This window comes from Rhinopithecus roxellana, chromosome 8, assembly GCF_007565055.1.
Source record: "Rhinopithecus roxellana isolate Shanxi Qingling chromosome 8, ASM756505v1, whole genome shotgun sequence".
In the NCBI taxonomy this organism is placed as follows: Eukaryota; Metazoa; Chordata; class Mammalia; order Primates; family Cercopithecidae; genus Rhinopithecus; species Rhinopithecus roxellana.
The window spans coordinates 130,605,061-130,622,086 of NC_044556.1; the positions used below are offsets into that span (position 1 = coordinate 130,605,061).

The following is a 17,026-nucleotide window of genomic DNA, read 5'->3' on the forward strand; positions in this document are numbered from 1 at the left end:
TCTCTCCCAAAACTAAACAAAAAAATTACTTGGGCATGGTGGCATGCACCTGTATTCCCAGCTACTCAGGGGGCTGAGGTGGGAGGATTGCTTAAGTTTGTGAGGTCAAGGCTGCAGTGAGCCATGATGGTGTGACTGCACTCCAGCCTGGGCAACAAAGCGAGACCAAAAAAAAAAAAAAATTGTTAGAACTAAGGGACAAAGTACATGTAAGAGGTTTAGAATGGTACTTGGTACAGGAACAGTGAGTGCTCAATAAATTATTATTAGGTCTCTTCCACCCAGGGCAGGACCTGGGTTTCTGTCTTGAATCGGGACTTCCAAGACTGTCACTCCCACATTTAATGTAGTACAGAGCTCTGTGAGCGATCGCTGCCCAAGTTCCCCAGGGACAGCTCAGCCTGGATGCTGGGCCTGTTTCTGGTTTTACTGGGGTGGGCTTAGGGCTGTACTTCTAGGGGGTTCTCTTTCCTCTCAACATTGGTTTCCCTGCCAACCCTCACCCCCAACTCCAGGAAGCTGTTTTACAAGCGCAGTTGGTACCCGCACTTGGTGTTTTTAATTGGTCTTTCTGATAGCCCCGGGACTAGACAACTACATTGAAATTCAGAAATAGCATGCACTTTTTGTCATTGATGGCTTTAATTAAATTCAATGAGCATTTATTGAGCACCTAGAGTATGTAAAATACTGTTCCTTTAAATACATTTAGTTCTGAACTATCTGTTTCAGCTTCTTAGTTTGGATTAGTGCTGATCCATTTCTTAAGGGTTTTATGAAGAATAAATATCAAAATGGAAAAATATTTGCACAGTTCTTTGTAAATATAAACGTCTTGTGTGGATTATTGTTGCTACAGTATTAATATTAATTGCAATAACAACACTGCTGCTTCCCAGACTGGCGATAGAGAGCAGCTGTAGGCCAACAGGAGCCAGACTGAAGAGGTCCGGGGAGGTGCCTTCATCGCTTACGGCCCACAAGGGGCGGAGTCTTAAGAAACGTATCTAAGCCCCACCCCTTACAGCGCCCCCTTCGTCAGGGCGGTGTAGGCGGTTACCATGGCGATGACGTCTAGAGGGCGGGGAGGGGCGGGGCTATGGAGAGGAGGAGGAAGATGGCGGGCGGGCGGCTCTGAAGAGACCTCGGCGGCGGCGGAGGAGGAGAGAAGCGCAGCGCCGCGCCGCGCCGGGGCCCATGTGGGGAGGAGTCGGAGTCGCTGTTGCCGCCGCCGCCGCCGCCGCCTGTAGCTGCTGGACCCGAGTGGGAGTGAGGGGGAAACGGCAGGATGAAGTTCGCCGAGCACCTCTCCGCGCACATCACTCCCGAGTGGAGGAAGCAATACATCCAGTATGAGGTACCGGCAGCGGCTGGGGTGTGGGAGGACTCGGAGGGTCCACCATCTCACCAGTCCTGACGTCCACCGCCGCCTTCCGCTTCGGCTGCCTCCCTGTGCCCGGGCAGACTTTGACCCGCTGCCGCGGGGAGCCACTGCGGCATCCCCGCCGCGGCCGGCCGCCTCCCGGCTCCGCTGTCCTTCCCCTCCCCCGCAGCCCCACTGCCGCCGGGGTAACGGATATGCAGGCGGAGGGCCGGGAGGAAAGGCGCTGCCCGGGCCGGGGCCGGGGAACGGTGGGAGGGTGAGCTGCAGGTTGGGGAGTCACGGTGCGAGGGCAGCCCCCGGTCGCAGCGGTGTCGCGCTAATCCCCTTCTCCCCACTCGCCCTGACCTCTTGTCCTCACCCTCAGCGAGCGCCCCCTCGCCGAGGTTAGGTCTTGTTTCTCTCCACCTCTCACCAAGGAATCCTCTTCCAAGAGAAGCCCCTCCAGTGATTTCCTTGATTCCAAAGAGCCCTTCGGCTTTTTCCCTCTTGCCCACTGTTGACAAAGGCTTTGTAACGGGGTTGAAACTTGACTTAAGTGTGTGTCACATAGGCAGTGGTTATAGTTTTTATAAACACGTTGTAATCAACTGTTCTGCTTTGATAATAAGACTCTACTGATTGCATGAAGTCTACAGAGTAATAAAATCTTTGTTTTTGCCTCTTGTTTTGGAATGGAGGGAAGAGGAAGGAGTGAAGAGAATTATTTACATTTTTATATTTTCTGCTAAGTTTTTGCTAGCTGGGGAGAAAATTAGTATATTGTAAACAATGTACCTTACCTGTGTATTACGGGAATCGTGCTCCCCATTCCCTCCCAATTTCTGTGTTAACACTCCTGGAAGGTATTTAATAGATAATAAGGAATCTTACGTTAATACAGGGAAAAATAAAGATAATGAACCCATTTATATGTTCAGAAGACAAGATACCTAAGAGACTTTAAGCATTGCGGTAGGTTATTCTCAGTAGCTGGCAATTCAGCTCCTGGATAGAGAAAGACCGATTTATCTGTAACCTCCAGGAATTCACATCTATTTTGTGTGCAGGAACAAAGAATATAAAATCAATATGAACACACATAACCTAGCTAGATTTTATGAATTAAACTATTTTAGTTCTCCATTTGATTTTTATATAAGTTTAGTGATAGGATGTTTGGGCAATAGCAGTGAGTGTATTTATTCATATAGCCATTGTAATAATTGAAGAAGACAGAGAAAGAGATGCAGGTAGGTTAAACAGAATCTTGAATATTGTGAAATAAATTCACTTGCAACCTAGAGTATTTGATTATTGCTAGAAGTGAAAGGCCTGGAATTATTAATGCTTTATTGTCACTTAGTTTCTTACAGTGTTTTGTGCCCATGCTTTGTAAGAATGAATGAAATAAGGGACTACCATTTCAGCCCGCAGAGTTGATTTATTGTTTCTAATAACATTCAGTTTTAAAACCTTGGCTAGAGTCCAAGTGATGGTTTTTATTGAAAGAAGGGTATTGGTCTTTCATCTTTCTAGTAGTAATTTTCAGCACCACTGCCAGTTCTTCATAGAGGCACAGGACAGGAGCATGCTGAAGCACATCTTATATTTGTTACATAGCGTGGAATGCTTTGGGCTGAAGTAATAGTGGCTGGATGTATGCCATGATTCGTTTTAGGTATTTCAACACTTAACTATTTCATAGAATTGTATTAATTTGCAATATCTGAAGCTGGAAGGAGAAGCATACGATTTAGTTTGAAAATGCAACCCTCTTAATTTGTAATGTCGCTTTTGTGGCTGGAGGAACGACAGTGATTCTGGGGCTCCTCAGTCACATAGTCCACTTGGATACTGTTCCTAAATGTTTACTGTAGGTTGGTCACAGAGGGGCAAAGTTCCTGAGATTATGTTGTGTCTGCATTATCTTTCTCAGGCAAGTTATAAATTACGTTTTGAAAAATTCATTTATTCTGGATAATTGAAATTTGATTCTGCAGAGTTCCTACTATATGGCTCCTGTCCTAGATAAACTCATCGTTTGGTAGGCAAAATTAAATAAGGCGCACTTTTCTTTGTAAGTTGGAATCAACGAATATTTTATAGGGTTGGAATCTACGTTTTGTGTGTTTCCGAAGAGTTGGTGCTATTCCTTTAAAAGTAATAGAGAGATGTAAATGAGAGTCTTTAGAGTTCAGGAATTTTAGCAGTTTAAAACTTTGGGGGAAAAGGACATCCATAAAAATTCGCTAGAGAAAAAGGACCTTTTCACAATGAATTAAACTGTAGTTTCTCATATGAGGATGATGCTCTTAAAACACTATCAGTAGAACAGATGCTGGGGTTTGTTTTTCAAGCACTGATGGTGAAATTTTGGTATTTTACCCTTGGTTTCTAGCCTAGGGTGCTTTCTAGTGTTATGAATCAATATGAGCTGTTCAGCTTCTTTGGTTTTTTGTGTCATTTTGCTATATTAAATATTACTTGAAATAAACAGAGAATTAGAATCTGAAAATTTTGTTTTACCTCTATAATCATATTTAATTATATATAATATGTATATATGGTAATACAATAAATACTAGTGTTTGTATATGTTAGCCATGAGACCTGGGTACAATCTTTTTTGCCTTTCCCAGGCTCGTTCTTCTTCCATAAAGTAAGTATATAGGGCCAGAGCTTTTCAAGGTTCATTCTAGGTCATGTTTTTGATTTAACTTTTAATGGTTTTTATTCCTTGAATTGATAAAATTGTTAATGGTAATAACCCATCAATATCCTGAAAACTATTATGTTTTTTAGTTGAAAAGTAAGTTGTGGTGTTCATAGATTCAGTCTTCATAGGCAGAATAATAAAGCATAAAATAATAGACCAACATGGAGAAGCCATATAAAGAAAATCTATTTGATCCATTTGTAAGTAGTTTTTACAAACAAGCTGAGACTATTCCTGTTTCCAGTAATCTGTTTGAGTATAAATCTTGGCATATAAAATAGAACACTGGTAAATCTTTGTAAGAGCTTTTTTAAAATTTAGAATTAGTGACTATATATTTTAAAGCTCTGCAATTGACTTATCAAAATTAACTGAGCCTGGTTTCAACCAAATAGACTAATATGACCATGTTAATATTTTGCAGAATATTAGCAGAAGACGCAAATGTATTTGGTATCTTAGGCTGCTAACTTTCCCTAGGGCCTTGTGTGTCTTTGGTTTCTTGGGACCTATGAATGATTCTTTTCAGTGTACCCTTTGTTTTGTAATAAAATAACAAGGTTTCTAAATTACAGGATTTTGGAGCTAAAGGGAATTTAAAGATTATCTACCTTGTTTTTCCAGGCAAGGAAACTCAGGTTCAGAGGGGTTGAGCCACTTGTTTAGGAATATGTGTATGTCTCTTGAGCATGTGTAAGCATTGAGAGTCAGGTCACACTGTGTGATCCTGATGAAATCATTTGTTCTTTCAGCTAAGACACATCTTAAGTTTCTTTAATGTTAGAGAATTGGACTTGATTTCTAAGCTCACAACCCCATATTATTTAAGGACTCATCCAGCTCTAAAATTCTGTGTTTTTTAATGGTTTAATTATGTTTGATATATGAAGAGGACAGAACTTAACAGAACTATTAATAGCATCCTTTAAAATTAATAATATCCTTTCAAAAATTTTTGATATTTTGATCTGTGAGTAAGATGTTAACCCAGTGAAACTCTCATATTTAACTTAAAAAGGGATGATGATGAGTTCATTTTTTATTGCAGGATTTTGGAAAGGAGAGGTTCTGCATCAACTACTCTTCCCTTATGTTCAAGTATAAGGAGACATTACCGTTAACATTATTAAAATTTTCATTTATAGAACTCTCCCATGGGAACACTTGTGTTACAGGCTTCAGTTTCCCAAAGGTATTATGTTGATTAGGTAGAGTTAACTTGCCTTGCTGCAACTTGTTTGAAATTTCCAGTTTGGCCACCCGATGGGGCACAAACCACACTTTTTCTTTCAGACACTTTTGTAAATGAAAGTATAGTGTAGTGTATTTAAGACAACACTTGTAAATGATTGCGTCAATGAGTTGGTTGGCATTTACAAATGTTTCTTGAGTGGAATAAATGTTGTAAAGACAGGAAGCTATAACTATTTTTTATCATCTTTAAGTGTGTTAGCATGAGTATCCTGAAAAGATTATACTTGTCCGTTTATCCTGAAGGTTGGTTTTGGATCAGCTTTTGGGTGAAGGCCCAGATCATAAGAACCTAAGAATCTTATTTGACCTCGGGTGACCGTGGAAAATTAGTCCTAGCTTCAAATTCAGTCCGAATCTGGGAAGCATTTAAGAGAATGATTGAGTGTGCTGGGTAGGGATTTCAGGTATGTTTGAGTTGTAGGCCCCAAAGGAGTGTGCCCAAAACTCCCATGGAGTAAGAGAAGACAGTATTAGAAAAGTAAGGGGGCCAGACACAGTAGCTCACGCCTGTAATTCCAACACTTTGGGAGGCCAAGGCAGGCAGATCACTTGAGGTCAAGAAATCGAGACCATTCTGGCCAACATGGTGAAACCCCGTCTCTACTAAAAATACAAAAATTAGCTGGGTGTGGTGGTGCACGCCTGTAGTCCCAGCTACTCGGGAGGCTGAGGCAGGGGAATTGCTTGCACTGGGGAGGCAGAGGTTGTAGTGAGCTGAGATCGTGCCACTGCACTCCAGCCTGGCAACCGAGTGAGACTTTGTCTCAAAAAAAAAAAAAAAAAAGGAAAGAAAAGAAAAGTAAGGACATGTCTTAAGACTCCTGTAAAGATTCTGTAACAGTAATACCAATAATGCAAGCACAAGTGAACAACAAGAAAATGACAACAGAGCTGAGGTTTCTCCTTCTAGTACTAGCTTTTTGGCAGCCAAATTACAGATACAATGACACTTTAGTAAACTTGACAAGAAGTTTGCCAAAAATTTAAAAATTGTTAAGTTAATGCTTTTTTTTTTTTTTTTTTTTTTTTTCCGGAGACAGAGTCTTGCTCTGTCACTCAGGCTGGAGTGCAGTGGCCTGATCTCAGCTCACTGCAACCTCCGTCTCCCAGGTTCAAGCCATTCTTGTGCTCAGCTTCCCAAGTAGCTGGGATTATAGGCGCACACCCCTACACCTAGCTAATTTTTGTATTTTTAGTAGAGACGGAGCTTCAACATATTGGCCAGGCTGGTCTCAAACTCCTATTCTCAAATGATCCGCCCACCTCAGCCTCCCAAAGTGCTGGGATTACAGGCATGAGCCACCACTCCTGGCCTAAGCTAACTCTTTGAAGTAAGGTTTTACATCTACTGTCAGTCACAATGAACTTGACTGTAAGTGTATATATTATATTATGAGTATTCTGCCTTCGTGAGGTCTGTTTTTTCAGTTTATAGCCATTATAATTAAGTTTCAAAATCAAATTAATCCTGAACTTTGAACCAGACTTTTGAAATACTGTATCATAAAATGTTAAATGACGATTTTATTTATTTAAAAAACTTTTTTGTTTTTTTAATGAAGATTAAAAAAATGAAACTTTTCAGTTTTGTTCTGAAGGCATTGTTATTGATAATTTCTTAGATCAAAAATATTTTTGTACTATTCATAAATGAAAGGTAAAAATTATTTCATCCTTTTGTCATCTTTTTAAAACTTCTATTTTGAACAGTTTTGTTTTACATTGTACATAAGTATAGATGGGTATAATTAATACATAAATATGCATATATTGGAGATACATAAAGCTTTTTTGGAATAGGGATTTGACCTAATAAAAGTTTGGAAGACTTTGCCCAACTTGTACAGATTAATCACAGCTGGTTTGTGGGTTGCCTGGTATTGAGGTGGCCTTTGGGAATGAGAGAGTGTCAGAATTCAGCAGGGTTCCTGCCCAGTGTATTTGCCTTTTCAGGTCTTTCCTTTTCTAGTAAATGCTAAAAGAAGCCAGCAGAGAAAGCTCATGAACAAATACCTTACAAATCATTCGTTCATTCCACAAATTTATAGAAGTCTTCCTTTGCTATAGGCTGATTTGTCATTAAATGCTAGCTTTCAGTACCTTAAAAATAGCAGGAAGAAAACCAAAACACACACACACCAAATTTGTGTGTATGTGTGTGTTTGGTTTTGTATTTCAGTCAACATAGTATTTTTAAAATTAAAAAATGATATAGAGAGGGAAGACTGAAGATTGAGGACTTGAAACATGGTTATAAATTTGTAACACGGTTACAAATTACTTTTGTATAAATTTGTATTACTTTTGTAATACAAATAAGTCTTGTATTACTTTATACTTTTGTATAAATTTGGATTACTTTTGTAACTTAAGTTATATGCCTTTAAAGTCTTAGTTGTTTACTCAGACTGATATTTAGTCACCTATTTCTTCCCATCACCAAGCAAGTGTGGTATGTATAGGGACTGATCAGAAAATCTTTTAAAATTTAGGCTGGGCATGGTGGCTTACACCTTTACTCCCAGTACTTTGGGAGGCCAAGGCTGGCAGATCACCGGAGATCAGGAGTTCGAGACCAGTCTGGCCAACATGGCGAAACCCCATTTCTACTAAAAATACAAAAATTAGCTGGGTGTAGTGGCATGTGCCTGCTGCTTGGGAGGCTGAGGCACAAGACTTGCTTGAACCCGGGAGGCGGAGGTTGCAGTGAGCTGAGATAGCACCACTGCTCTCCAACCTGGGTGACAGAGTGAGACACTGTCTGAAAAAAAAAACACAAAAAACTAAAACCCTTTAAAAATTGTTTATTTGCTAGGGAGTCAAAGGAAAATATAATTAATCTACTGTAAATGTAACATTTTCATAATCTCTATAACAAGAAGCTTAATATATTGATTAAGAAAACATAGTGATCTCTTATTAATTGAGGATGACCTGCTGTATTAGAAAGACCTTGGACTAGAAATCAGATATAAATCCTAAAATCCAGTTCTATCATTGACTGTTCATAAATAACTAGTGAACAAGTGATTTTTTTGAAGATTGAAGTACTGAAATTTAATCATAAAGTGGGAAGTTTTTAGGTTATTTTTGTGTAAAATACACAAAAACTGGGTAAAAAACTGGGTAAATTTATTTAGGCTAAATTTGGTAAAGTTGTAATTCATAGAGTAATCCATGTGCTTTGTGAGCTTTTTTTATACTTTAGAGTAGTGGTTCTCAAACTTTTTGGTCTCAGGACCACTTGAAACTCTTACCAGTTATTGAGGATTCCAGTGTACATTGATACATATGCTGTATTAGAAGTTTGAAGATAGCCTGAAAAAAAGGTTCTCTAGTCTTATCAATCATGGAAGAGGATAAAGGAGTCCCCTGGGTGAGGAGTGTCTGGTATCTGCCCCACAGCCAGGACAATAGAGAAAAGAAAGTTGGCTTCCCTGGATCTCATAATTCTACTTTCCTTTCTTTAAATTGAATTAGCAGAAGTGTGGTAAGCTTGTCATTAAGGAGAAAGGAATTAACATTTATTGAGCAGTTAGGAACCAGGTGTCAGCTGTTTTACATATGTTATCTCAGTGTTCACAACAGTTTTGTAAGATAGATGATATATTATCTCCATTTTACTGATGAGGAAACCCAGGCTTAGAGAGATCAGTAATTTGCTTAAGGCTATATGCTTAGTAAGTAAATGGAACCAGAATTTGAAATCAAATCAGATCAGACTGTGGAGCTCTTGCTTTTATATGGAAATTGTAAATAACAACAGTGATGGTAGTAGTGGCAATAACAGCAGCTGTTATTTTTTGAGTGCTTACTGTATCAGGCGCTGTGGTAAGCTCTTTAAAAACACCTCTTACAGTGTAGGTTGTTAGCTCTATTTCTAGATGGGGGAGACTGAATCTTGGAGCCATTAGGTAACTGATTATGTTGATAGTAATTGTGGATAGGTAACTGTGGAGATTGTAAGAGCCCATGCTCTTCGTTCCTATATCCTACTGTTTTATGAAAAATGAATAAATCCATCCACTTATACATACATACATTTAGGTCTGGTCTGACCTGTTCTCAGGCACCACTGACCTTTCTACAGCCCAGTGAAGTAATGGCTGGTCTATTTTTAGTCCCAGGTCTTAGTCTGCATAGTTTGGAGATAGTAGAGTGTGGTCTGTGGGATAGTGTCCACCTCTGTTAAATTATATTTCCCTCAAGGTTATCAGTGTAACTGTTAATGGACAGCCAGCTGGTAAATAAAAGAACTTAGGAAGATGAATCAGAAGAAAAAGGTAAGGAGATAAGGTGATAAGGATAAAAAGAGGAGGACAAAAGTGGACAGCTGTTTGCTGTGCCACAGTTTTGGTGTTTGGCTTCTGGATCATAAATCATGGAATGTTAGACTTGCAAGGAACTTTAAAGATTATATAGCTCAACTTCCTTTTTTACCCAAATGGGAAAAGAGGTTAAATGATTCAGGTTATATGGTTTGGTTTGTAGCTGAGTTAACACAATCACCCTGATTCATTTTATTGCTCATTATTTTATTTAATATGCTAGTATATTAATAACACATAGAGAGGAAAAACTCTGAAGCCAGTCTGCCTACGTTTATATTCCAGCTCCACCACCTGACTGGTTGAGTGACTTCAGGCAAGTCAGTTAACCTTTTTGTGCTTCAGTTTCCTCATCTGTAAAACAGGGATAATAATAGTACTTAGGGGATTGTTGTGAGGATTACATGAGTTAAAAATATGAAAAGTGGGCCGGGCGCGGTGGCTCAAGCCTGTAATCCCAGCACTTTGGGAGGCTGAGATGGGCGGATCAAGAGGTCAGGAGATCGAGACCATCCTGGCTAACACGGTGAAACCCCGTCTCTACTAAAAAAAATACAAAAAACTAGCTGGGCGAGGTGGCGGGCGTCTGTAGTCCCAGCTACTCTGGAGGCTGAGGCAGGAGAATGGCGTGAACCCGGGAGGCGGAGCTTGCAGTGAGCTGAGATCCGGCCATTGCACTCCAGCCTGGACGACAGAGTGAGACTCTGTCTCAAAAAAAAAAAAAAAAAAAAAAATTGAAAAAAAAAATGAAAAGTGTTTAGAACAATGCCTGGCACATAGTAAGAGCAATAAATTTCCTATTAAAATTATTTCTTCTGCAGAGCTCAACAATACTAAATAATGATTGGCTAATATTAGTTTTGACTGGGAAAATAAGACTCAAAGCTTGTTCTCCAGGTTGGTCCAGTTTAGGTTTTCATGGAAAACAGCTTTGCTAATTTTTCGCTAATATTTTTCTTATCTTAATAAATCCCACTTAACCTTTTTGTAGAAGTAAGAAAACCAGGTGAGAACAATTATGTGGCTGTGAGGTAAATTAGTTCCCTTGTAACTTGTATTCATCTCAGTTATAGATTGTGTCTGTATATTCATTTTTAAAATTGAGGTGAAGTTTGCATGTGTATTCTTAAGTATGTCTGAATGGCTTAAGTGAGTTGCTTGAGTTTTTAGTGGATATCTGATTTTGGTTCTTTTCAGTTTTCTAGTGAAAATTTAATTTTTAATCCTTTTTAGAGTTGAAAGAGACCTTCTCAACCCCTCTGTTTTACAAATGAATAAATTAAGAGCAGAGATGCCAAGGTACCTGGTCAGAGTCTCACGACTAGCTGATGGCAGAGCCTGATGTAAGAATATTGGCCTTCTGCTTACTGCTGTACCTTGTTAAGGCTTATCATTGCTATGTAAACTAATTGCTTTTAAATTTTAAGAATGAAGTTTCTTTGTAAGAGTCAGTAGGGATTTAAATGTTCTTACTAATGATTACTCAGATACTCTGCATTAATACGTTTATCTGTATCTAATCCATTAGATCCCATTAACAACCTGAAATAGTTCTTGCGAATGCCAATTAAAAAACTGGGTAAATTAATGATGTTATTATTTACCCAACAACAAGAAAGTTAGGCATTGCCCTATTTACGTATGGTCACAAGTGGAAACCTATCTTGAGTGAGGAGATAGGACCGAGGAATTAATGGGGAGGCTTGAGGGGTCAGGTAACACTGAAAGCAAGACTCAGGAAGGTTTAGAAATGGATTGGCCTTGTTCCTCTGTAACATACCTGTATTTGAATGTTAGCACAGGTTACATGTGTTACCTGTACATGAAGAGTATATCCGCCACCTGTAACCCAAATTGCCAAGCCAAAGTCAGAGCATATATGGGTAGAGAAGAAAAGAATATGAATGAAACCAGTTTACTAAGTATACATGAGTGTCCCCTGTCTTTTTTTTTTTTTTTAAATAGTAAAACAATAATGATGATAATAACAACAACTCATGTTTGTTGAGTGCTCTAGTGTGCCAGGCATTTTACATTTAATCCTTACCTTCTAGGGTAGGTTTTGTTATCCCCATTATAAGAAGATACTGAGTCTGAGATTAAGTAGATTGCCGAAGGTCATGTAGCTAGGGAGTGGTTAAACCAGAATTCAGACACAGGTATGACACAGATATTTCAGACACTGAATTCTTAACTTGGTGTTTTGCTGTCAGGCAATATAATAGGTAAGCCTTAGTTCCTGCCTTAGAGGAGTTCTTAATTTGGTTGGTCTCCTAATCACAGTATATACTGTGATTATGTTATAGAGGAATGACCAATTGATTTTGCCCTAGAGCACAAAGACATTTATCTTGGAAAGATCTACAGAGGTGGTGTTTGAACTGGGTACTAGAGATTGAGTATGATTTTAACACATAGTGAAGAGGGGAAAGGGCACCTGGGGAAGTCTAGGCAGTTAGAGCAATAGAGAACAGAGGCAAAGATAAGTGGAAGTATCCAAACATAGTTAATGCAATCTGGTTTAGTTAGGTCTGTTGAAGAGCTGGTAAGGTGAAGTTGAGAAGGTGACCTGGGAGGGATGAAAGGGTGAAGGGCCTGTAATACCATTCTAAGAAGTTTAAACGTTTTCCTGGTGTGAAGCATGAAGGATTTTAAATAAGAGATTGGGAGAGGGGTTAGTTTAAAGTGAGGTGTGTAATCTAGATCTTGGAGGATACTTTGGAGAGTGCAAGACCAAAGACTGGGAAACCAAAGAGCATAGCCAAAGATAATGAAGGCTTGAATTAATACCTTATTTAATCAATTTTAGTATGTGTTTTTTTCACATTTTAACATCAGAAATCAGGGTATGTCAGGGTATGTCTTAATAATTAATGCTATGCCATAGTTTAATTGGCAGACATTTTTCCATTCTTAGAAGCACATAAAATAATGCTGTATGTTATTATTAGTGGCATTCTAGATTTGATGAAATACAATAGTAATAACATAACATTCACTGAATGCCTACTATTTGTCAGGCAGAGTAGTAGATAGTTGTCAGTGTCCATCATCTAGCACAGTGTGTCTGTCACATTTAGCAACTCACGTATTTGTTGAATAAATCATCTCGTGATCCTTACAACAGGCCTGTTGACATAGGTGTTTAGTCCATTTTATATGAAAATAGAGTCTCATATTTAAGTAATTGTCCAAAGTCAAACAGCTAGTTAATGGTGGAGTTAAGATAATGAACCTAGGTCTGCCTTACTCCAAATTCCATTTTTTTATCACTATGGATGCTCTGTGGTTTTACTGAGATAGGAAGAGGGTTCAAGAAGAAGAGTGGATTTAAAATTTGGTAGAAATATTAGGACTTTCACTGATGGAGTTCAAGTAGAAGGTGCATTTGAGGTCACTGTGTTGCTTGGGAACACCATTTGACTGGCTGCCAAGAAGCCTCTTAGAATGTCTTTACCGTGGTGAATTCAGTGTGGTCCAGGTTCTCATCAGAATTTGGTCTTTTCCATAACTCTGGTTTGATGGGGCTTGGGCAATAGTATATAACTGATTGATTGAATGATATTAAGTTCACGTGGGAGTGATGTATAAACATGTGGGTGCCAAATTACTAATTTACAATGAGAAATGGACCTAACATTCACATTCCAGGCTAAAATACGTTTTTCCTGTCACCAAGCTGTGAAAGGAGATACATAATAACTGGAAGGTGACTGGCTGTTTATATACTATAATTAGAAAGAGAGAGTTAATGGTGCATTTATTTAATGCTGTTAGGCCAGTGTCCCACAGTATTTAAATGGGTCAGGTCCTCGGTTAGGGTTGTCTTCTTCCTGGATTATGCTTGTATGTGCTGCCATTGTTTTGAGACTTTCCTTTTCCTATACTTTTAACGCTGACCTCTCCCTCTTCTGATTTACTTACTTATTTATTTTTTTTAAAGATAACGTCAATACTACTGATACTGGTCTGTGACTGTTTTTTTTAACTTTGTATCTATCTTCTAATCTATTGTATGTGAAGTTTAGAGTTTAGTTAGAGTCCAACAGACTAATTTGAATTTTGGTCTCATTGCTTATTAGATATAAGACCTCTCTGAGCCTTAGAATCTATCTGTAAAACAGTGGAAATATCTTTCTCAGTAATTGTGATGTTGAGATATTATGTATGTAAAACACCTGGCCTATATGTTGTAGGCCAGTGGTTCGCAACCTTTTTGGCACCAGGGACCGGTTTTGTGGAAGACAGTTTTTCCCCATACGAAGGGGAGAGGGAATGGTTTGGGGATGATTCAAGCATGTTACATTTATTGTGCACTTTATTTTTATTATATTTACATTGTAGTATATAATGAAATAATTATACAGCTCAACATAATGTAGAATCAGTGGGAGGCAGAGCTTGTTTTCCTGCAACTAGATGGTCCCATCTGGGACTGAGGGGAGACAGTGACACACAAAGTGTGTTGCTTATGTTCAGTCTACTCCGTAATCTGGTTTTGGTTGCTGTCACTGCAGAAAACCTGCTTCACAAAGATAGGAAGTTGGAAATGGAAGCAGGCTTTTCAGTGCTTTTGTGACAATCTCAGGATATTCTGCCTTGACTTGAATCCAGAATGTATGGAAATTTGAAGTTGTCTCAGACAGACTTTTAAGTCCACCGTCATTTGTGATCTCAAGCAGTTGCTCTTCTAGCACGGACAAAGTCGATTCACCTGGTTTATTCGCAAATAGGTTGCGGATCCATTCTTTCCCAGTTTGGGGGTCTTTTGTGGTTGGGAGGTAATGCTTAAACTGTTTTGAAAGCTGAGATAGGTGATCATGCACCAGCTGGGAGAAAGAAGGCCCTGGCTGAGTCTCTTTCAGAATCTCTGCTATGTTTGAAACATGTCAGAAATCTCAGTGTTCACTTGTCGCCCCCATAATTCCAGTTTGGCTTTGAATGCAGCTACTTTATCTGCAGACTTGAACACAGTTGTCCATCTCTCCCAAAGTGACAGATTGAGTTTGTTGAGCAGGTTGAATGTGTCACACAAGTTTTGCAACCCATTCTGTGTCACAGAGATGTGCTGCTAGTGGTGACTGTTTTTCTGAAATCTCTGGAGCAGCTTTTGTAACTAAGAAACTCTGGCCAGTGATCTACCTTTAGAAAGCCCTCTCGCTGAGAGAACATGTGTGTGCTCTGCATCCATATCCTCACAGAGCTGTGCAAACAGATGTGAGATAAGGGCATGTACTTTAATGTTAATAATTTTAGTCACATCTTGCAAAATATTGTTCAGGTGACATTTTTCAGCTAGCCAGCATTTCTCTATGGATGACACAGTGCATAGACTCGACATTCAGAAGTGACCTCTTTGACCTGAGTAGTGAAACCAGAAAGCCGTCCAGTCATGGCAGCTGCTCTGTCCATGCATATACCAACACAAAATGGCCAATTCAGTTTTCCTGATATGTAATCATTCAAAAACTTGAATAGTTCTGCAGCTGTGGTGTTGGTTGGCAACAAAAGTGCACATAACATATCCTTATGCATATCCTCCTGAAAACATGTAACACAAAAACAGGCATTGTTGCCTTATTGTCAGCATTGGTAGACTTGTCAACCTGGATTCCATACCACGGTTCCCATTAATGCTAACAATTGTGCCTCAGTATCCTCTGCTATTTAATCCATTCGTCTAGTTACAGTGCAAGCCAAAAGAGGAACACGTGCCACCTTTTGAACTGCAGCCTCTCCTTAAAGGTCATGACAAATGTTCTCAGCAGCAGACATGATCAACTCTTCACCAATAGTAAAGGGCTTCTTAGCTTTATCAGTGCGGTTAGCCACTAAGAATGATGCTGTCAGTGCAGACACATTTGATGAAGTGGTGATGTTCAATAACTGCTTCTGTTCTTCATGTTCGTGTTTTTTTTTTTTTTTTTTTTTTTTTTCTTTCGAAAAAGACTTGTCTTTTAATGCAGGGTGCTTGGTCTCCATGTGATGGAGCAGTTTTGAAGGTTGCATGGCTTTCTTGGATAGCTGGTTGCTACATATACAAAGCTGGCTTGGAGAATGTGAATCACCTGTTGCAATGGACCCATTATTTAAGTAGGAGCCTTGGTATTTTTTTTTTTTCTTTTTTTTGAGGCGGAGTCTTGCTCTGTCACCCAGGCTGGAGTGCAATGGCTGGATCTCAGCTCACTGCAAGCTCCGCCTCCCGGGTTCACACCATTCTCCTGCCTCAGCCTCCCGGGTAGCTGGGACTATAGGCACCGCCACCTCGCCCGGCTGGATTTTTGTAGTTTTTAGTAGAGATGGGGTTTCACCGTGTTAGCCAGGATGGTCTCGATCTCCTGACCTCGTAATCCGCCCGTCTCGGCCTCCCAAAGTGCTGGGATTACAGGCTTGAGCCACCGTGCCCGGCGGTATTTTCTTTTAAATGCAGCTTTCTTTTTGTTAACAGTCTTAGAGTCCTCTGCTGTCTCATCATTGGGTGTTTTCCCCTTTTCAAAGAAGCTCTCTGCTCACATTTGTTTTTTACTCATTTTGGCTAGGGTTAGCTTGTGGGCTTACCAAAACTATGACTGAGACAAGTGTGCAGTGCAGGAAAGAGGCGTGGATGGAAGTAGTAAATAAAATAATGGGTGGGCCATGTGCGGACTGAAGTAAGTGTCGGATTCTGACTTAAAGCCTGCCACCAGATGCAGCTGTACAATTGATGTACATCAATCCCCTTGCTGCTATAAAGCCTGCCACAAGATGCAGCTTAATTGTCACTTACCACTCACTGGTAGGGTTTTGATATGAGTCTGTAAGCAATTGATTTATTATGGTCTCTGTGCAGTCAAACCTCTCTGCTAATGTTAATTAGTATTTGCAACTGCTTCACAGCACTAGCATCATTGCCTCAGCTCCACTTCAGATCATCAGACATTAGATTCTCATAAGGAACAGCAACCTAGATCCCTTGCATGCACAGTTCACAATAGGGTTCACCCTCCTATAAGACTCTAGTGGCGCTGCTGATCTGCAGAGCTCTGGCCGTAATTTGAGCAATGGGGAGCCGCTGTAAATACGGATGAAACTTTGCTTGCTTACTTGCCCACTGCTCACCTCCTGCTGTACACTACTGTAGATTTTATGTAAACACTGTACAGTTAGGCTACACGAAATTCATAAAAATTGTGCTTTAACATTATGATGGCTACAACAGCTGTGACTTTACTAAGGCAGTAGGAATTTTTTAGTTCTATTATAATCTTATGGGACCACTGTTGTATATGTGGTCTGTTGTTGACCAAAACATCATTATGCTATGCATGACTATATTTTATTATCAAACTAGGCCAGGTGCTTAACTACTGTAGGTTTTGTCATTGT

General features: G+C 39.6%; 1 protein-coding gene across 3 annotated transcripts in view; it reads left to right on the forward strand.

Moving 5' to 3' along the window:
* The first annotated feature begins 1,082 nt into the window (after positions 1-1,082).
* The window catches only part of XPR1 (xenotropic and polytropic retrovirus receptor 1), a 257,480-nt gene continuing 241,536 nt past the window's right edge, over positions 1,083-17,026 (forward strand). The window contains exon 1 of one of the 3 annotated variants that reach the window (XM_010375641.1): positions 1,083-1,357. In XM_010375641.1, coding sequence (XP_010373943.1) covers positions 1,289-1,357 — 69 coding nt within the window. In that variant the 5' untranslated portion in view covers positions 1,083-1,288. The remainder of the gene's footprint in view (positions 1,358-17,026) is intronic. The other 2 variants (XM_010375642.2, XM_030935137.1) reach the window with 2 other exon arrangements.